Here is a 14,558-nt window from a genome sequence, read left to right as displayed (position 1 = left end):
GAGCGCCATGGACATAGTCTGTGTAGATGTCTTCGAAGATAGTTATAAGTTTTGCCGTGAGATGGCAGCACCTGCGGCAAGGACAATGTCACAACCACCATGACGGACAAATGTGAGGACCACGTTGAAACCAGTCCCGCCTTACAAAATCATTATTGGGGATGATGCTGACGACTGTGGTTCGCTGCATTCAGGCCAGAATCATGGCTGACATGACTGACAAGATTTGGGCACCATATGTTGCAATCTTCTTCCGTTTCCTAAGACTACGCAACAGTATGTTCTCTACGCAAACTGGCCACAGGAAACTGACGATGCCGCATTTTCCTAGCTGCAAAATCACGGGACTTCAGCAAACCTATACCATATTCATTGGTGATATCCTTCCACACTTTTGTCCTCACATCTTGGATGATCCCACTTTTGCTCCGAGACGAAGGACGATGTTCAGCAGACGGAGACCGCAAAGCTACGATATTTCTCCGTCCAGAGCATTTATATTCAGACGGTTTTTCCGTCGTCCTCACTCGCTTTATTGTTTTATTCTTTTGATTTGGCGCGTTTTCCAAGCTCTTAACATCGCAACAGCTATGAAAGACGTGTCTCCGCCTGCTCTGTGGTTTGGCTATGGGCTGTTTTTGTTCCGGCGCAGGTTCATCATTTATGTCCAGCGGACGTACATCGTGCCCCGCAGCTGGTCTTTCGCCGTCTTCATTTTGGTCCTGGACAACCCAACCCTCGTTGTCTGTGTAGTCGTCACCTTGGCTCTGCCTTTTCACACCATCCTCTGTAGTATCGCGCACTACATCACTGGTATCCTCATTAGCTTTTGTCCCCGCAACCTTGGAGATTTTTAGTCCAACTGCCGTGATTTGTTTTTCATGGTTCGACTGCTCTTTGGGAACCTTCGGCTTGATATTTTTCATCGTGAGAGGAGTCGCCCATTTTGTCATCTTCCTGCTGCTAGCACTGACACTGAGAGACACAGGAGGCCCAGAGTTACGGGCTTCTTCTCTCTCCCTCTTTGCATCCTCTTCCAATACGCGCAAAATGGACTTCTTCCTGTTCCACGGTAGCTCTGACAACTGCCGATCCAATGCTGTGAACCTCTCGTCCTCCTTTGGGAGTCTCCGGTCTTTACCGCAGTAGGCATCGTGTCGGGCTATCATGCGCGGGTCCACGTCAACCGGCCTGACGGGCGTCTTGGCTATGTACATACTACCAAAGTCTCCCGCATGGACTTCAGTCTTCCCGATATTATATTTCATCATGGGTAAGACAACATCACTCCCGACTGGCCTGTAATTCTTTGTCATGGTGGTCCTGGTCATGGGGTAATCAGGGCTGCGGTAGACCCGCTCCAGGCCCTGCCGGTGGTAGACTCTTGAACCAATCACCATGTCCAACTTACGGAGATTCAAAGAATGGACTGCCTCCTCGTCCTCTCTCTGCCACTTTCCCTCCAACCTCGTACAGTGCTTCACAAAATCTTCTTTCTTTTGATCATTCGCTATTTCACGTTCCTTCCTTCTACGGTCTAATGTCTGAAATAGGTTTCCGAGCGTGCGGTCACTGACACCGCTATCAGAAAATGTCACAGACTTTTTTTTCTTGAAAATCCTACCCAGTTCTTGTCTGTTTGCGATTATCTTACCTGTGGGATCCATTATGCGAGTGAGGGCAAGTAGTCTTCCCACTATGTGAAGAGATTTTCTATCAAAGACTTGGCAACGTAGTCGTGTCCTATCACATTCATTCAGATTTTGAACTTTTTATTTACAGCCGCTGCCACTCCCGAGTGATGAACGTAAGTCCTTGATACTATCAGACAAGTAGGATGGCCATGTGTCAATGGTGACATCCTTATTTCACGTCAGCCTGGCACCTCAGTTCTTTCTCTCGAATCTATGTCTTTTCCCGTCATGCGATTAGGTCTGTGAGACACCACTTCAATCCGACTCTGACATATCATGTAGAATGAAAACTGTCGAAAACTATTGAGAGGTCAACAAGACGATTGTTGTTTTTAAAGCTTATCCTAAAGCAGGTATAGAGTGTCTATAGACATTTCGTATCACATAAATTGTGTTCAAGTGTCACACTCTCTTACTTTCGAAACTATCACATCCGAACCATTAAGCATAAAGTTGACAGAAAGCCGATGGTTTTCCTCAGCAAGAGGGAAAGATTACCTCCCTTACTGAGAAATGGTGTGTCCCGCGGACGATCTCATATGACGCCGTCAGTCCGAACAGCAGTCTGGTCCTTAAGGACCGGATCAAAAAGTGTACGGTATTCCTTGCTAGGCTGTCTGTTGCCATGTGATATCCCCGGGTGATATCCTGGCGACTTACACTCAGACAACCATGTACTGTCCTCGTCTCACCCAAGACACACTCATAATACTCATATGCTTGGTCAGGTTTGTCACGCATCATATCGTTATCAGTACCATTGTCATTGTCAACGTGACTTCCAACTCAAGACAGGCACTCATGGAGTGCCGTTCATATCAGGTATGAGATGGAAAGATAGGCTTGGCTAATGATGCAATGTGTGAGGACAGACAAAACCGGATTGAATGATAAATAGACAGTCAATGGTTTTAAATTGGTGAGATCGGGCATGATATGCGAGATTGGTTTGCTGGTTATATAGTTTTTGTATGCGAGAGCTCCCGGCCTAGAGACACCACGGGCCGCCTTTTCAGCTGACGACAAGAAATATCGATGTAGGCATATCGGATAGAGATCCTCTAGCTGGACAATTATAAAACATGTAAAAGAAGACAAAGGCACAACCAAATAACAAATTTGATGACATTGAGCATTATGGGCCCGCACATAACAGTACATGGACGAGACAAAGTCACAACCAGGGCTATGTTGGGACAAAGACAGTGCTCTTGCCACACTGCAGACTGGTTTGAGCAATGCTCAGAGTGATAAAGTCACAACCAGGCTTGTCTGCGCTGGGTACTGTGGATTAGTCTTGTCCCTCTACCTGTACTCAGGATGCCTATGGACTATACTCAGTACAGTTGTTGCCATGGGTTGAAGACGATTGCTCAGACTGTAGTTTCATGGAGTGTCTCCTCAATGGGGGTCCCAACCACTTGAGGTGGAGATGGCCAGGCAAGAAGCTACTGCATCACTAAAGAAACAACATCATGATTTTGATCAATTGATTTAATTTCAAAAATTCATCATGAAGCATTATTATTTATTATTTGCACATATTGTTATCATATTTATAGGGTAGTTTAGTTTTGACACAGTATGCTCACAATATACATTACAGAATTGTACAACAGGGCTGGAGAGTGAACACGATCACTTCAGAGAATCTGTTAAGGTTTAATAATTACATTAGTCTAACCTAGGAAGACACCCTCCAAAGGTCTTCTCTATGGTGACTACATGTATGACCCTTGCACAAGCTACACAAGGTTATACTCTAAAACCTGCTTATTTTAAATATTCAAGGTCTGAACAGCCGAAGAGACTGTTGTTGAAGATACGACGAACTGAAGACCATATCACTATTCTAGTCTCTAGCCCTGTTTGCTATAAATACATTATACACTCAGTAGAAAGTGTTCTAGGTAAATCCCTAAGGAGAGTGTGGGTCACTCAAGTTTCAGAAGGCACATCATCCCGAAATATCCACAAAGGTGACCCCGACCATGAGAAGACAGTTAATAAAACGCTTTTGACAACCTGTCCATAGAGAGCACCACGGAACAAAGTCTGTCCCCTGAAGCCTGTTCTCTCCAATGAGAGACTTCATTGTGACTGATGGCAAAACAGTGTCAGGTCCAATACAATGTGGCATGGTCTTTTCAGTATTAAATCGACATGAGACCAGAAGCTCACATTTTCAAAGTATTTTACGTAACTGGGGCAATACCATGTTGGACGAGCAAACAGAGCCAACAAAATGATGTCGTGACAATGGAAGGCATATCCCTAGACACAATTACTCCCCATCAACTTTTATCTTGTTGTTCTGGTTTAAAAACCTACGTCCATATTAGCCCTGAAAGGTTAAGAGACTCACTGGCCTCCCAGTGGATTCTACTGGTTTGCCACTCAAACCATTTGCCACTCTATTCATTCAACACATATCACTGCTAAAAAGAATCTCTACTTCTAGACAGTGTTACAATATTCAGTTTACAACCATTCAAGTATAAAATATCACTACAAAATCATGCTCTATATCGGTGGCAGTCATTTGGTAGCATCTGATGTCCTCCACTATCAAAACGATAGAAAAGATTAAAAGAATGGAGTATATTCAGATGTTGATAAGGCTAAGATGATCTTCTCTTATTTACAGCACTCTCAACTGGGAGGATGACATCCATCATGTTCAAAATAGACCCCTTTTTTTAAAACAAGCCACCTCTTGAAGTCCTGTGCCCATCAGTAAAATGACTTAACTAGCTGGTACCTAGGGATAAGGAGAAGAGTCTAATCTAATCAAAAGGTAATGTAAGGTAACAATATTCAGTTCATATAACATAAATGTACGTACACATACTACTCCAGCAGTTCATCCCGATTGCTTCAGTCAATTTATCTTCATTTTTTGTAGATATAACTCCCAAGAGTAGACGTTCTGAAAAGACTTTTGATCATATTATTGAGAATACATTAAAAGCCATGCTAAAATAATAGAAGCAAGAACAGTATACTCAGGGAAGCTTATTATATAGAACGACATTCTGCGTTGATCCTGATCACATCGTCTTAGTAATCATCTCTCAAGGAGGCAACAAGAAGACCATTCAGGCTTCAAAGATTCTAAATCAGTCTGCTGAGAACCTCTTTACAATGTTTACCTCAGACCAGTTCTAGCATTGAATGACACCACTGCAAGCTTAGGACAAACGACAGCAGGAGATGCAGAAACATATCTCTCTTCTTTCCAAGTTTCTCACAGTGCTGAGGCCATTTCAAAGCCAATATAACATCCAAGTTCCAAATGTTACTGTATCATTTGCCCAAGTTAATCCAACACAACCAAAACCAGGGCATGATGAGTATCAGAACCACCCCAGTCCCTGTCTTGTGTCTCCACCCAAATATCACAATCAAGGAACAGTCATCAGGTAAGGGAGCTTGTGCTCGTTATAAATCACATCATGACAGTTATTTTCCCTCAAAACACACATGAACCTGAAAGCAGGAAGATTTCAGACAGAACAGACACTTTGTTTTTCAGAGCTGATCTGGAAATTGCTATAATATACTATCGGTCCTTTCAAACCATAATGTGAAATACTGAAACAGCCTATCGAAAGGTTTTGGGAGAGCCCCAGAAGTGTACAGGATATCAGGCTTCTTGGAGCAAAAACCAACTGAAGTGGATGAGTTTCTTGAAACATGATTCAGCAGTTGTTTTGTGCCCACCCACATGATTATAATAATATCCCTTATCTACCAGGTCCTGTTATAACACTGTATAATGACTTCTATCTAAAATCACCTAAAAGCTATGTAAAATAAATAAATGTTTACAGTCACATAAATAGACTCTGTGTATACAAATAAAATGGCTCTTCCACACGGCGCATGGAAATTACTTTTGTACATGATCAGTTAAGAAAGAGTTTGGCATTATCAACGACTTCTAAACAGTTATACATGACAAAGCCTGCACGGTAAAGCCATTACTGTGAAAAGGGATAGTCGAGGAAAAAACCATAAGTACAAAACTGGACAAATGATACAACTCAGGCAAAGACTTACAAGTCGTGAGACCAGTCATGTTGCCTGTACTCTGAAAGTAGACCACCAGATGAACATGGAACATTTTGACCAATATTAGGCATACACGAAAACAGGAACAGAAAAAGTTCAAACAGCTGTCAGGGTCATCAGGTTTCCTTATAACAATTGATAGCCAAAGAAATGTACAACCTGTGCAGCGATTTAGCTCGACTTGTTCAAAACTGAAATATGAGTTGTTCAAGCCAAGTCTCATTCACTGATACTAAATCATCAAAACTATCCGTTCATATTCAACAGTAGAAAACTAAGCATTGATGAAAATAACCTTGGGCACCATATATTTAAAAACATGTATAACAAATGCCACAAATCAAAGTGTCCACCTCTCTTTTAGAGCAGAAATCTGACGCTAAACAACTCTATGTAAAAATACAACATTAGGTGCATTTCTAAGGATCAACATCTTGACCCTTAAAAAGCGCTGTGCAGAATCAAACAACCTTACATGTGCTTGCTGCCCCTTGGGTGTGCTTGCTTTTGATAGTCCCTCTAGGCATTTGAAAGACTTTCCACAATCAAAGGACACGTATAAAAAATGACATCTAAGTTCTTATTTCAGTTAGTATAAAATGCTATTAGCAGCATAAAATGCTATTAGCTTTTATACTATATTTAACTGTACTGTCTAAAACCGGTTTACATCTTCTTCTCGAAATGGTCTGTTGCAGTGCTGCCATCTAAGAACCTTTTGGAAAACTATTGCATCAATCGATCATTACCAGCAATTAACTTTGCTTCCATGTATTAAAACAAGCTTTTTATGTTTGACATGATTTTGGCAAGCCTGAGAGTGCATGAAGAGCTTCAAAAATATACCAGAACCAGCCAAAAATGTACATCCTTATGCAATACATTATCATTCAGGTGAAATTCAGAAAGCCAAAGAACATACTTGTCATGATTAGTTAGTTGAGTTGTCTGCAGCCAGCAAAAACTATACATTCAGCATAGCAAGCACCCTGCGGGTCAACCCTCACACCAATCTGTGTACAGATTATCATCAGCAAGCAAGTCTGGTGGGTAATATACAGATTGGAGTTTGGACTGTACAAAATAGATATTCTGTTTCTTGCCATGTAGTGCCCAGACAAAATGGCCTTTGATCTAAACACCATACAGCATCAGGCTTCTTTGAACACATAAGATTACACTGTAGATTATTCATTGACTTTCACTAAACAGCAATCTCTTTCATTGGTATGTAAACAGAGGTTCTTGGAAAAGAACAGAAAATACATGTCTGAAAAGTATCAGAATATTTACTTTGCACTTCCTCATATTAAAATAAGACTAATTACATGAATTAATGAAGCATCAGCGATTCAAGATTATGTTGCAGAATCGTGTCCTTGACGGCTTGAAATACAAACTTGATGTTCTCTGTATCTATCGCCGTGGTAAAATGGTGAAACAATGGCTTTGAACGATCCCGCCGTTTTGCATCATATAAATCCAATATGAAATTTTGTACATCCTCCATCTTATGGGAATCGCCTTCAAATTCAGGGTAATAATCCTTGAATGTAGTATCTTTTATTTTTTGTTCTAATAAATCAGTTTTGTTCAAGAGGAGTATAATCGATGCGCTCTGGAAGCACTTGTTATTCACAATAGTCTCGAATATGTTGACAGATTCGGTGAGTCTGTTCACACTCCTGTCCTCCATAAGCACCTGGTCATATTCACTGGACGCAGTCACAAACAAGATGGACGTCACCCCCTCGAAGCACTGGTACCATTTCTGCCGTTGCGACCTCTGACCTCCGACGTCTACAAACCGGAACGGAACACCCTTTATGTCAAAATTGTGCTCGACGATGGTCTTTGTCGCCTTCCTTGCATGTAAGATGTCCAGTTTGGTTGGACTGTAGCCCTAAAATCAGAATTGGTCAAAATTTGAAACAACTTGGTTGGCACTTCACCAGACCCAACCTACTTTCATAATCATAAGGAGAGCGCAATGCCATGCTCATTATTCTTCTAATCCATCACAGTCTTCTGTAGGCAGTAGACAGCATGACAAGGGTTTCTGGCCTGTCCCCAAATACAGGTAGACCAAGTAAGGTAATTAATAACCTTGGCTCATACTTTAGACTTGGAGTTTACATGATATTTTTGATAGCCTTATTTGGAAGACTTACCTTGGTTCCAATTCGATCCAGGTTGTCCAGAAAGTATTTGATGGCTTCACTCTGAAAGACAACAAATGAACATTAGTTGGAATATTAACGTTAAAGAAGAGGAAATCTTCAATGAAGATGAGAACAGCTAGGTGAAGGCTGGCTTGACTTTCAACACATTCTCGACCTCAACCTTAATTTAATCTATGAATCTTGCATTGCAAGGTTTGGCTCAAGGTTGTGGTAGGCTGTCTCTGTGACAAACATCAGTTGTTGGAGACTCACAGTTGGATGATCCCAACCACATTGCAGACCGTGACTCTGCTTGGACCATGTCGAAATCATTCTCGATCAAGGAAAACTGTCAGTTTGCAAAACTTTCTCAGATCCCAATGAGTTATTGGGTGATATGAATAAAGACTAGCAAATGCTTTTATCTAAAACTCCATGTACATTTACACTAGGCCTTTCTGTACAAAACTGAAGTAAAAGCATTTGCTAGTCTTTATTCATATCACCCATTACCTCTTCTTCAAATTCAATTCGAGACTACAAATACATCAAAACTCGTTTGTATCATGCACTCGACCACAATAGTCAAATGTTCCACGCAAGGCATTACTGGCGTGTCTGTACTCCCACAACAGATCAACTAAGTGGCAATTATAGTAGAAACTGGGCCTCATTTTATATCGGACCATAATGACGTGTATTATTATGAGATCATCATGTCCCACTGATTAACACCTAGGCACATGCCCTACAATATATTTCCTCTGGCATAAGTGAACTACAGTAGAACCTCTCTATTAAGGACACCCTCAGGACTGACGAGTGCTGTCCTTAATGGTGAGGTGTCCTGATTAGAGAGGTCAAATTGAATTGAAACACCCAATTTGGGAGCAAAACTAGTGTCCTTAACAGAGAGGTGTCCACTAAGGGAGTTTCTACTGTACTCCTTTGATATACTGCACTCATCAGTAGGCCAACTCAAATCAATTGTGAGTACAGCATAAAGGCCACTAACGGCTGATTCAAGGACTTTAAGATTGAGCAAATTTCAATTCCTTATTTCACAAGCCACATGTTCTTTTCTTAATCAAAAGGCATGACGAATTGTGGAGAAACTTTCACCACTGACCCAGCTTCCCCTCAGACCCCATCCAAGCTCAGAACCGATGAGAAAATCACCTCTGAAGTTCTTTATGCTGAAACGAAACTACTGGTTATGAAAGGCAGTGGCTGAGACTTATTCAGATCAAGTTCAAGTTGCTTCTTTTTTTTAACATCTTTGTCATGCCCAAGACTACAAAGAGGTCCCATTATATGTATCAGACAGAAGAAAATAGGAAGAGAGGAGGACAGTTTGAGGGACAGACAGTCATAACAACATATGTTACAAAACAATGCAGGCCTCAACATCTTTATAAGGTGCGCCAGCAATTCCGCACGACCTAAATTGAAATGACCAGCCCCCAATTTCATGAATAATTTGTCCCTGTAGTGAGGCTGCATCATTCATTTGCAAAGGGTTTCTATCATTCAACAGGTATAATGACGATGGGAGTATAGTAATTTTCAAGCTGAATCATGTTTCTAAGCATCGCCAAAGATTAGCTGAAATAATGATGAAACAGGAACAATGAGCAGATGAATTATAAAATGCAGGTGATGTTATGGCAGCATAAACTGAACTATCAAGCAATGCATGCAGGTTTGTTGTGGGCGAAGTTTCCCCCTTCACCAGCATTCTGATAAGGCCCAACCACTTCTCAGCCATCTTTCACTGTCAGTGTGGTCAACCGCACCACAATCCATAACCCTCTCTTCACACACTTGGACTACATGGACTAGCAAGGAGAGCAGGGAGAAGTTGACTTTGGTGAGGTTGGCCACACTTGATCTGCAAGCGAGCTACATGGAAAATACAATGAGTCAGCTCAGCAACGGTTTAATTCAGGTATGAAAAGCAGGCTTTAAAGTTGTGATATTAAATGTGCATAACTTTCCTGTGCCGCCTATTCTTTGAGTTTTGACCCAGTTTGACCCTTAGACAGTTCAGAAGAGAAGAATACAGTCACTATCAGAGACTCACCAACCAAGGAGCCTAGAACAACATCCAACCCTTTCTATTGTAACAGCAATGACATGGGACTCCCAGTTTGTTGCTATGGAGACAAGCTTAGGTCCAAACACAAGAGCCAGGGCTCACTCAGATAGAGTTACCATGTTACAACTTACATACACAAGGGGATGTCACAGCAGCAATAGTTTTAGACTACATGAACTTTGGGAACATACACTGACACAAAACAAGAGAAACAAATCGTGCATACATGTAGCAGTTCTATCTTCAAACCATTACAACTTACTCAAAGCATGTCATAATGATAAACCCTGGATACCTCCTGACGTCAACACCAGGGACCACCAGGTCTGTTGTTACATGTATAAATCAGGACATGAACACGATGAAGGATTGTTGACATCAACCCTGGATAGCCCCTCAGCTGCTGCATGACGTCAACACCAATGAATAACAACTCAAACCAACACTTAAACCTGCTCACAGCTTTCTTTCAATCCATCTGTCATCACCTCAAACAGAAATGTCAAGGGACATGTGACATTCAGAGCTGGCGTCAGGGGCCTATGGGATGAACATAGACCTAGGAGAGAATCGTGCAATTCAGCCAAATGTCTCTGCAACCAGTTACTTGGGAGAGATGAAGCAAGTCGCTCCAAGCATCACCAGCCTCTGTGATATCAGTCAGTCACTGACAGGTAGAGGACACATCATTTCATGTTAAAGCTGAGGACCAACACCAAGGTGCCACCCCTCCATGGGGGTACAACTGGTGCCTGGATCTGACCGACTTTTTACTCCCTTGATTTGTTATGACATACATGACATAGTTGACATAACACTGCGGTGATGGCAGTGAATGCTCCAGGCCGCAAAAAGGTGATTTTTGGCATCCCTTTTCAAGCAATATAAGTACATTGAGCAACTGATGCAGTACCAAACCCCCAGGGCGTCATGGCAAAAAAACAATGTGCAGTGTCTCCATGCTCAAAAGGTCAGTGCGGGAACTGTGCTCACAACCATGTGAAAAACTAAATACTATCATCCCAAAGCAAGAAGCACACGAGTCTTCCAAAATAAAGAAAATGAACCAATTTTCAAAAACCAACCCGGCTTTACGAGTAAGATTTTGTTATAATGTCAAACCAACACACATGGCAGGTTATCCCATGTCAGTAATGGCCACCACATAAAGTGAGTCCCAAATGGTCTGGATTCCAAAATACCACTTGTAGCCTTCATGTATTGTAACTATCAATATGAAAAACTAGGACAAGGTGAATAAGCCTAATTTGCTTTAGGTGAATGACTTCATGTCTTCAAGTTATAGGAATTTTGAACATTGGTTGTGCCATTAAAGTAACAGGAGCTTTCGTCCCACACAAGGGTTTAACTGCATACCACCACAATGTCATGATTGGTATAAAAAGGAGCAAGGAACAAACTATCCTCAGACAGAGATAGGCCAGCCTTCCTGGTGCATGCTTCTACAGTATTTTTAAGTCATCTTTTTAGATTATTCACATCCCTTTGAACTTTTGAAAACTTGTTGACCTCTACAACAAATGGTATTTGTACAAAAACTGCACCGGGCCAAGTGCATTTGATAACAACATAAAACCAACAGCTTGGTACTTTCCCATAATTCAGTTGCGTCCATATCTGTTCACAAATATTTATACAGATACACTGATAAATCACAACAGTGCACACCTTGATTAATATGACTGTGAGCATAACAAACATGTAGGCCTTGTACTTTTACATGAGAAAAGCCCACACCAAATAAATGAACTGAATTTGGAACCAGAATGAGAAAGTGAGAGCATAAAAGCCACTTTCAGGGACAAGGCCTGGTCTGGAAAATTAGCCACCTGCTTCCGATATAAAATCAGTTGTAGAACAGAATAGAATAAAATAGAAGTAATGGATTAATCAAACTTAAATCCAATCACCAAATCCTCCAATGAATTAAAAACCATGCTAATCCTTGTACCAAACAGGCAGATCAAACACTGTCAAATACTTGCTCAAGACCATGGAAAGAAGTCAAATGTGTCCCACATGCACATTTTACAAGAACCTCAAACCTCCTTGGTACCACCAGGACTTGCAGAACAAACTTCAAATGGTACCAAACATTGCATGAAACTAGCCATCATGGGAACTATAACATGAAATCAGCAAGACCATGAACTATCAATCAATTCAAAAGGGCAGTGGATGCATATATCAAGCACTTAGGAGGTTTAGGAAAGGTAGGCTACAAGATCAACTGACAGGACATTCAGTACCTCTATCAGCATTTGCAAAGATGTAGAGTGAAGTCTAAATCATTCATTTACCATTTACTCTATTTCACATCCTGTGTAATGACACTAGTATTATACACCTTGTTGGTTAATAACTGGAGAAAGGCTTTTTGACTCTACATAAAGGAAGTGGTACACCAGACAGACAGATTATTATTATAAGACACTGTAGAACTGAATAGCAAAGGCCAAAGAGCAGCAAACAGGGTTATGCGTTGAACTTTAGCCATTAACAATAACTTGAATCCGCTTTTGCTCAGCGGTTACTCTGAAGTGGGATAAGTTTGAAAGCATTTTGTTAAGCTGAGAACTGTCTGGCCAAGATGTTGAAACAGAGCTACCAAAATCTGTTAAAATCACTTCAAGGACTGAGGGTGGTCATCGATCATCTGTCACCATGTCCAAATCTGCAACGAGGTTACAGTGTTCTCCACAAATGTTAAATTAGTAGCCTCAAAGTGTTTCTAAATCATCCGAGTAAATTGCCTGCCGAGGAAGTTACACAAATAAGCAGGATAAAAAGTCTCAGGAAGATAGTTGTCAGTGCAGGTCAGAAACTGAATATCATTGCTTTTATTGGGGCAGAAGAACACTGCAGTGTTGTAACAAATATGGAGGCTTGGTCTCGTGGTTTGTATGCCCAAGTGATATCATCTTCTCCTGTTAGGAATCTTTCCCCAATGCAAGTTCCTTATGATGTGTTTGGGCGTTTATCTTCAGACACCCTCACTCCTTCAAGAGCTAAATTATTTACAAATCTCAGAATGCTGGTGACTTACACAATTGAGATTCCTGCGAGTGGTAGCCAAGTCCTAAATGGTAAAGATAGACGAACCATAGCTTAAACACTGAAGTGCTCCGGTGAAAAATACAGTACAGACAGGTGAAAGGTGACTGAGAAAGAAAATTCACTGTCTGAATAAAAAAGAAGGACAGTAATGCTGTTAGACGAGTCCAGCGCCCTCTATAGGTAATTTCAGCAAGGTACGCCAACATGGGTCACAGAATTATACACCACCACAACTATAACTAATGACATCATTTCTTTGAGATGCCAGTGGTTTGTACACAAGTTGCTGGAGCTGGTGTTTTGGTCTGTAGTTAGTTGTGCTTGTATAATCTTGACTGAGGGAAAGGCACCCAATCCATGGATTACCCTCGGACCTGCTGAAAATACTTTATAAAGAACACTGAAACTTCAACATAAGGTAGAAAGAAATCTGTGGCAGGTACAGTTTAATCAGATAGTTACGCATGCAAATAGAAGATGGCTGTAGAGACCCGCTAAACTTGCCGGATCTCTGGAGTCAGATGTTCATGTCGTAGTCACCATGACACAATTACCATCCAATCACACTGGATTATTGCAACAACTAACATGAACATCAAATTGAACATTAATCAACTGATCAAGTGAAAATTTAGTTCTACTGTTGTAGCTGTGTAAAAGTAAACAATAAAATGTATCCTTTCCTAACGACAGCAGTGATTCCATCACCAAATGAAGTCGATGAATCACTAGCACTGGTGATTGTTGACGTTATCATTATGTCAGCGACCCTCGGGCTGGTCTGCTGCATAGTAGCATACTTTCGACAACCAAAGCAAAACCACACGTTTTATTGACACAATCTCAATGGTAACACTAGTCGGTTGCATCGACCTTCCATACTTACAAGTTGATACTCTCTCCGCCGATCAAAAGCAGTTTGAATGCCAGTGTCTTTCCAAAGTTCTTGGATGGCTGGGACGTATTCTAAGAAAGTGGGCTCATCTAACTTTATGTTCCCATCATAGCTAAAAACCATAGTGGCAAAGGGTTCTATATGTTTCTCATTTCCCCAGGGTATGTCTAACTTATCCCTGGCATCTATAAGGACTTTGCCACCCTTCACAATGTTGTTGTAAATAACCGACTTGAACTGTTTTTTATCCTCTTCGCCGAAGTCCTGCCCGTGAATTATTCGCATTTGCTTTAAGAACGTACTCTTGCCACTCTCTCCTGTACCCAACAGTAATATTTTTATGAGCCTCTTGTACTGCATTTTTTCTTTAGCGAGTTGTTTATCGATGTTTCTGCTCCGTGCCCGCTGTGTTTTCTCCTGTTCGGAGACACAGCAAATCGAGCTGCACAACATTGCCAGATCCGCCATGTTTCACAAACCTTCCATTTCTACCCCGCCCATGACGTCAGCACCAACTATTTCCTGGTTCGAAATTTGCGTTGTCGCAATTTACTGCA

At 41.3% G+C, this 14,558-nt stretch overlaps 1 protein-coding gene across 2 annotated transcripts; it reads right to left on the bottom strand.

Annotated features, from left to right (window-relative positions):
* Positions 1-3,173: 3,173 nt before the first annotated feature.
* On the bottom strand, positions 3,174-14,479 carry LOC135496089 (guanine nucleotide-binding protein subunit alpha-12-like). Of its 2 annotated transcripts, XM_064785216.1 has the most exons (4): positions 13,993-14,479; positions 13,096-13,128; positions 7,940-7,990; positions 3,174-7,671 (listed from the first exon to the last, which is right to left on the bottom strand). In XM_064785216.1, the coding sequence occupies exons 1-4, from the start codon at positions 14,467-14,469 to the stop codon at positions 7,102-7,104; spliced, it is 1,131 nt and encodes a 376-aa protein (XP_064641286.1). In that variant the 5' UTR covers positions 14,470-14,479; the 3' UTR covers positions 3,174-7,101. The 2 variants fall into 2 exon arrangements, with proteins under 2 accessions (XP_064641286.1, XP_064641297.1); XM_064785227.1 differs by lacking the exon at positions 13,096-13,128.
* Between the last annotated feature and the right edge of the window lie 79 nt (positions 14,480-14,558).

Source organism: Lineus longissimus, chromosome 1 (genome assembly GCF_910592395.1).
Source record: "Lineus longissimus chromosome 1, tnLinLong1.2, whole genome shotgun sequence".
Taxonomy (NCBI): domain Eukaryota; kingdom Metazoa; phylum Nemertea; class Pilidiophora; order Heteronemertea; family Lineidae; genus Lineus; species Lineus longissimus.
Note: the sequence above shows the minus strand (reverse complement) of the source record. Positions and strands in the feature narration are given on the sequence as shown.

Excerpts from the sequence above, each read along its gene's own strand:
- LOC135496089 (XM_064785216.1), bottom strand. The coding sequence starts at position 14,469 with ATGGCGGATCTGGCAATGTTGTGCAGCTCGATTTGCTGTGTCTCCGAA. Across the intron at positions 7,991-13,095 it reads CTCGCAGGAATCTCAATTGT|AGTGAAGCCATCAAATACTT; the intron begins GTAAGTCACCAG and ends GTTGTCTTTCAG. Across the intron at positions 7,672-7,939 it reads TGGATCGAATTGGAACCAAG|GGCTACAGTCCAACCAAACT; the intron begins GTAAGTCTTCCA and ends TTCTGATTTTAG.